The 7,572-nt window shown below is 41.9% G+C and overlaps 1 protein-coding gene across 2 annotated transcripts in view; it reads left to right on the top strand.

The window, feature by feature from the left end:
* Nucleotides 1-646: 646 nt before the first annotated feature.
* Nucleotides 647-7,572, top strand: part of PLD5 (phospholipase D family member 5) — a 241,316-nt gene continuing 234,390 nt past the window's right edge. For both annotated transcript variants that reach the window (XM_006135188.5, XM_014579599.4), the window contains exon 1: nt 647-958. In XM_006135188.5, the coding sequence (XP_006135250.1) occupies nt 773-958 (186 nt within the window). In that variant the 5' untranslated portion in view covers nt 647-772. The remainder of the gene's footprint in view (nt 959-7,572) is intronic.

Here is a 7,572-nt window from a genome sequence, read left to right as displayed (position 1 = left end):
GTGCTCATCCCCCCCCCCCCCCCGCACAGGTGGCTGCTCAGGAGTGGCTCGTGCCGATTGCTCCCCGGGGGCTGGCTGGGGAAGCGGGACGCGCGTTCCCTGCCTGGGGAGCCGCCGAACTTTTCCAGCCCCGGGAAGGCAGGGGCGGGGGCCGGGGTCCTCCCCGTCAGACAATCTCGCCTGGACTCAGCAGCCAGCACCTCGGTGGGAAGCAGCCCGCAGCCCCGGGAGGAGGCAGGTCGGCTCCGCTCCGACGAGCCCCCGGGGGGCTGGTGAAGGGCTCCCCGCCGGGGGCTGCTGGGAGGAGCTGAACTATTGTCAGCAGGGAGCGAGGCAGGCGGCAGCAGCAGCTCCAGCCCCTCCACTGCACCAACCTGCGGGCTGGCTGGCGAGTGAGCCCGGCCCCTCCCTCTTTAGCAGCAGCCGCCGCCGCTCCCCGCCTCTCTCCAGCCCGGGGTCCCAGCCAGCGCCGCGAGAACCCTCTGGGCTGCGGCTGTCTGCGGCCGCGGCTAACAAGCTGCACCTCGCAGCATCTGCTCTCCTGAACCCCCCTTCTCCTCTCCCCCCCCCCGCAGGTGTTCTCTTCTCCCCCCCCCGCAGGTGTTCTTCCTTTCAGTCTCCCCCCTGCAGCTGTTCTTCCATCCAGCCTCCCCCCCCCACCTGCAGGTGTTCTCCTCCCTCTCCCTCCTTCTTAATTATTCCCCCCCACCCACCGTCCCCACATTCCCTGTTTTCCCTTGGCTGTGCTTGGACCCTGCCTTGTCATGTCAAGATGGAAGTCAGGCATGACTGGCTCGCCTCTTCCCCCCACGAGGGCTTCGAGCAGCTGAGGCTGAAGAGCCGCCCCAAAGAGCCATCCCCGAGCCTCCCCAGAGTAGGGGCCAACTTCTACAGCTCTGTCAAGCAGCAGGACTTCAGTGCCAGTGTCTGGCTGAGGAGGAAAGACCATCTGGAGCAGGTAAGCCAGCTTCTCAGTCCTCTTCTTTCCTTCCAGGGCTGGGCTCCTCCAGCCTAGCCTAGGTGAGCTTCAGTGATCTGGTGGAGAAATACCCAAAGGGCAGAGGACAGAAACTTGTCCAAGGTTCTGAAGAGACCCACCCTGGTGAACAGCCGGTGGGAATATATTCCCCACACCGCTGTGCAAAATGTGTGTGGAAAAGTTATGCCCAGCCTGGGAAGTTACTGAACATTCCCGCATCACTTCCTAGCCTTCCACAAACTGAGCACTGAGGACAGTGTAGATGTATTGGGAAGGTGGCACTGGGGCTGACTGCTGTTGGCTTGTAATGTATCTAATGTTGGACTGAGGTGGCTTAAAAATAGTCTAGATTTCCCCCCTCTTCCTATGTGGGGCTTTAAAATGTTAATTCTGTGTGGAGTCCTGGAGATTTCCCTGAAGGATCAATTCCTGCAGCAGTACTGCACTTCAGTAGGTGGCTTAGGGCCACAGCATAACTGATGCTGAGGATGGCTGGAGTGAATATTTTATGAGGTTCAGAGGTGCTTGTAAGTATTTCTGTGATTCATATGTTTTAAAGCAGTGTTTCTTTGTTTTGTGTAACTTTTAAAAGAAAGGAACTGAGTTGAGATGAAATGCACGCTGTGTTAGTTTTCTGAGCAGATTTTTAGATAGAGCCTGCAGTCTGTAGTACAACCAAAATAGGGAGAGAAATGAGTATAGATAGGGAGGCAAAAGAGGTTGGATGGGTTTACATGATGCAACAGACTGCAAATTATTTGCTGTTGGAAAGGATGGGAGATGGTGACATACTGTTAAAAATGACCAAAGGACATAGAGAATTATTACATTACATGCAAGCCATGTTAGGGCTTTTTTAGGTAGAAATCCACCTGTGAAAAGCATAACGCGCTTATTGTTGCAAGAAAATTATAGAGTACTTTAGCACCTGTTTAAGAGGAAACTTGAAAAACAACTGGATATGGTGTTAAATTTCTTCTGCACCAAACTATATAATATAAAAATACTTCTTTTGAAGCATTTGCCCATTATGAAATATAGGTTATGTTTATTGTTCTAATAAAACCACAATAACTGATGATCTACTGAAAATAGAAATAGATACTTCTCAAACATTTGAAATGTTCTATCTACCTTACTACACATTTCACATTTCCCTGAATTCTTCACACTAATAACAAGGCTTCACAGTAGTAAGCTAGTAAGCAGAGTGAATTAAGAAGAAAGGTCATTACTTTATCTCAGGAGGATTGAACGTTAATACATAAAAAGCACAGAAATCTAACCATTGGGTTTGTAACAGGTATTTGCTTGTAATACCTACATGTCGATTATAATTTGCCAAGACATAACACAACTCCCCCATGTATAATCGATCAACAGATAATTAGACACCATTCTGATATCTGAACATTAGCATGCCCAAATATATATATATGAAACATAATAAAAAACCTGTCCCATAGTATTGCCTAGTATGGGCTAAATAGACCTTACTTGTTCAAAGACTGGATAGCCCCCTTTTCCGTTCTTATTTATCAAAAAGTTTGAAAAAGTCTAATAGCTGCAACATCACTTTGAAATGCTTTCCTGTAATCAGTTTCATATGTCTGTATGCCACTTGAGACTATATATTCTCATTTTTGTCCAGCTATTTCATTCCTATATTGTAGTGCATTTGAACAATGACTAGAAAAAATAATTCCTTGCACACAATGAAATATTTGAGTACGCATTTAGTGACTATGTTTACTATGAATACATTGCAGTATACTGTATGTACCAAGTCTATACATGTGAAGTACATACTTTACTTTTATGATTTATGATAAATGTAAGACTCAGAAGTGGTGGACTACAGACACAAATTATTATATAGCTCCCCTTAATGAGTATTTAAGCCCAACATTATGTTTATAAAATACTTGATACCATGCATTATTTTAAAAAGGTTGGTAGTGCTTACTTAGCCTTTCTGCCTTTTTTTTTTAACAAAGGTTAATACTTTGATGCACATCATTTTTAATATCCTGTTAACCCATGTAGTAATGTTGCTGACTGAGATAAGATACTTTAGGTATATATGTTGTGTGACGAGGATGGAGGATATTAGGGATGTAGAATCTCTTGTAATCAGTTAACAAGATTAACTGGGCCACTGGTTAATGGGGAACCGATAAACATCCCCTGGTAAGGGTGATGCTTATTGGTTAACCAGTGACCTCTCTAGAGGATATGTATAACTTCAGTTTGCAGCTCTTCTTGGATATAATGACGCTCTTTAATTTGTACTAAGAAAATCATTTCACATTCTGTGTATATGGTTCAGTCATTTCTAATGCTGCCTGTGCGATTGTTGGCCTGGTAAGAGAGACAACTGATTGAAGATGTCTGAAAATCTTTAGGTCTCCTTTGTGTGAGTATTCTTTTTAATAGGGAGGGGTCTCCGTTACTTCTATCCCATATTTTATCTTTTCAGTGAGATTTGAACTGGAGTGAGTGAGTGTGTATGTGGTGGAGGGAGGTTTAAGAAATATTGTGGGTGACCTTTGAAAGGCCTTAGTTTTGCTGATAACTATCTGCAGCATTGGATTAAGTTGTCCGCTGTTCTTCATGCTCATTCAGCAACTTGGTCTCTGTGGTAACAACAAAAGAATATACATTTATTCAGCACCTTCCATATGGGTATTGTAAGATATGTTATAATAAAATGATCAGTTTTTAAACCAGAGAATAAACTGTTTAAAATTATCAGTTTTTAAATTCAAAGGAAATGTTTTTTGATTTTTTTTTAAACTGTAACAAGTTAGAAACTGAGACTAGAAACATAGTTCTACAGTGGAGAACTATTATGAAATCATCCTAATTAAGGGTACATTGAGATTTTCACTTAAAACAGAGATTCAGCCTCTTTGTTTTGTGTGATAAATATACTGTTTCCTTTTAAAAATATACACAAGTAATGGTGAACAAAGACCGCATTTTCTAGTGCTTTAGAAAGAAACTTGTTAATTATTTTGGGTTAAAATGTAACTATAAATGGGCCTCAACAATTTGCCTTTAGGTTATAACTTTTTTGTGGGACTTGGTAGTCAAAAATCCTCTCTTATGCACAAACATAACATGCATTAACACTACTGTTCTCAATTAAAATATATTTAAAAAACAAATAAACCCGAACAACCAAACAAAAAACTACAGCAAAATATTAGGTTGTAATTAAGCAAAGTTAATAATAATGACATTATCATCTTTCTACATTTGTATTCAGAGCTAGATCTGTTGTGACATCAGAGGTAACTTACCCAATCATCACTACTCATTTAATTAGCATGCTGCAGTTTTATTGGCTGCAGGGAGGAATTGTGTGTCAGGTAATAGACTCAGAGTTCCAATGCACTAATGTTATGCCTTTAGATGTTTTACAATACTGTGACTGACATGTACATAGAGAGCTAAGACATTGTCTTGAGTTTTATGGCCATAACAAAATTTAAATACCCTATCCTACATTTCACCTCTCTGTTAGTTGAAATTTGACTGTTACAAATTACATGTTTATGATTGCAAAGCTATTTAAAATTTTCTTGTTAGCACCTGTTTGTGCCTAACGTCTGTCCTTACATAACGAAGTATATGCAATAAAAAACTAGGCAATTCATAAGCAAACTACTTTTAGAGACCATAAAGATATCAACAACATTTGTTAAAACACATTTAAGTGAATATTCTGCATGTAGTAAGAGACCATATGCATAACAATGACACATTACATAAGGGGAATGAAGGTGCTGACTTTGATTTCTGAAAAAAATATCACATCACAAAGCAGGAAATTCATAACTACACCAATCCACAGTAACTACTGCCAGAGACATATATCATAACTAGGACTCGAACAAAGTCAATTTAGTGCCCAACAATAGACTGAAAATATGCCAAAAGAATTCTAGGTATGGAAGTGACAGTGGCTGGAAGGTATAACAAAAGTAAGAGTGGTAAAATTCCTGAATCAGCAGACTAAAGGAGTCTGTGCTGTGATGTGCTCGACAATATGACTAGCATATGAGTTAAATGGAACAACATGAGTTTATATCAGAATATAAATCACTTTTTCAAGCACCTGAAGTGGGAATGAAATAAATAATAGATGTCTGAAACCGTTGCAACAAAGGAGCTATTAATGCTTGTTTAAAGTTAGGTGGAATATTACCATGTCCCAAGGAAGAACTGACTGACTTTTTATAGTATCATTTATTAAATTAAACTAGGAAAGAGAATTCAGGAAACTGATTTGGCAGACAGTTTTGGTTCCAGTATCAGGAGCTTATTCATGAAACAACTGCAGTCCTTACAACAAATTTCCATTTGGCATAGAAGCCTGAGCAAATACCCATTGGACTCAATTTAATTATATTGACCTCAGTGGGTTTTAGATCTACTCTAGGAGACTAATGATTTGAAAAAGGGTAATTGGGAAGCCCTCCCTATAGTAGTGTTACCAGAGCACGATGCTACCTCTTGATGCTTTTGCTTGAAGCAAAGCACATTTGTGCAGTTTTCATGTCACAGAAAGTCTGTTTTTTTTTATTTATTTTTTTTAATGGTATTTTGCCTCAAGATATCACTCTGTTTGAAGACCACAAAACAGAGGTAACCAAAGAAAGTAATGATGCAGGGGAAAAGCCAAAGAATACAGAAAAATGGTAGCTATTTAACAGTAAGGACATATTCCAAAACCTTTTAAGATGGTAAATGGAAACATTCTTTTTCTTCTGTTAAAATTACAGAGGGAAGTTAGGGCAACGCCCTGGAGGGTGATGAGGGCAGGAGGAACTTATTCACTGGCGTTATTGCTATTCACGCATGTAGTCAGTCAGAATATAGTTTTTGAGGCTGCAGTTTGGTTTGGGTTATTCTCCTGGTCTTACAAAAAGTATCCTGTGATCTTGAAATCCCAGTAAAAAGCCTAATACATAGAATTAAGATAATATATTAAGATGTAAAATAACATTATTGAAATACTGTAGTTGTAAAGACAGATGATGTAAAACAGAAAGAATTCAAATCTAAAGTTAAATTGTTTGAAAGTCTCATGATTGTTGTTGTATTTAAAGAAGCCTACACATCAGTTTCCAACACGAGTCTTTATAGTTTTCCTCTTTTTGTGTCTTATCCTGTACGTGCTAATGGTAGACCCCTACCAGTTGCCATACTTAAATTCCTTAATTTTATGATGTTGTTTTAAAAAGATATCAATCCATAACCTTAACTCAGTTACAGTAAAGTTCTTTGACTGAAAATTTCCTAGTTTTTAAGAGAAGAAAACTATAATTTCTAAGTTGGTGGTTCTATTTTTTTTAATAGTGAAGTTTCTAACATTTTTAAAAGCTAATTTTCCTTATCCGTTTTCTTGGAAAAAGTCTTCAATCTAAAGAAAAATCATAATACCTTTATATGTGATGGTTGCCGTTAAACAGTTGATATTTAACTACTATTAACATGCAGTAGTACCTGACACAGAGAGGTTATTTCCTATCTACTATATATTTTAGACAATTTGTCTGTTTGTGATTGTGTATCTCTATCTATCAGAGTGTCTGTTTGAAAACTCTTCCTAGAATGTAAGAGCAAGGGCCACCAAATTTGATTTGCAGCTTCCTCTTTTAATAACTTGAAGCGAGATCAGGGTTTAGTTGTGCCAGAACAATGGCATGTGCATGGAATGTGATTCTTTCTCATCCAACTTATAGGGAGGGCTGTGATAGGAGGGATAATTATACTGCAGAATGACCAGAGGGGGACAGCAAGCAAGCTCCCTCCTGCCCCATCAGCCCCACTGAGCTGTAGAGCAGCCAGCAGCCAGGCTGTACATCTCCTGCCACCCCAGGCTGCCCCTAGGGAGCAGCCATCAACTGGGCTACATGGCCCCTGCTGCCTTTGTGCTGCAGCTAGCGGCTGTGCCACATGGCCCCCACCGGCCCTGTGCAGTGGCCGGTACTCTCTCTCCTGAGCCTCCTGCCATGACTCCTGCACCCTCCTCTGCCCTGAGTCACCCCACACTTCCCAGTACCTAGACTCCATTATCTCTGCCCTGAGTCCCCCACCTTCTGCACCCCCAACCCTTTGCCCTGAGTCTCTCCTCATCTCCCAACCCTGACACCTGCTCCCCCACACCCTCCAATGCTGACTCCTGCTCTCCCAGCCCCCTGTTCAGAGCGCCTTCTGCACTCCGTCCCCCAACTCCTGCACACCACACAACCCTCAGCCCTAAGTCCTGCTCCCACCTCACACCAAGTTCCTTGTCCTGAGCCCTTCTTCACCCCCAACTAGGGATGTGAACAGTTAACCATAACTGGTGATGCTTATTGGTTATCTGGTGTGCTGGAGCAGCCCCTACCCACTGTGGTAGGGAGCAGCCCCCATCTGGGGTGGCCCTAGCCCGGCGCTCCACAAGCAGGAGTGGTGGGGAGGCTGCTCCAGCCCAACTGCTATGGAAGGTGCAGCTTATTCTAGCCCAGCTATGCCGGAGGCTGGAGGGCCCATCCACCTGCCCTCTTTTATAATCTGTTAAGCAGTTAAAATAATGTTTA

The sequence above is a fragment of the Pelodiscus sinensis genome, chromosome 3, assembly GCF_052426305.1.
Source record: "Pelodiscus sinensis isolate ZL-2025 chromosome 3, ASM5242630v1, whole genome shotgun sequence".
NCBI lineage: Eukaryota > Metazoa > Chordata > Testudines > Trionychidae > Pelodiscus > Pelodiscus sinensis.
The sequence above is the reverse complement of the archived record's forward strand: the minus strand, read 5'-3'. Positions and strand labels throughout refer to the sequence as shown.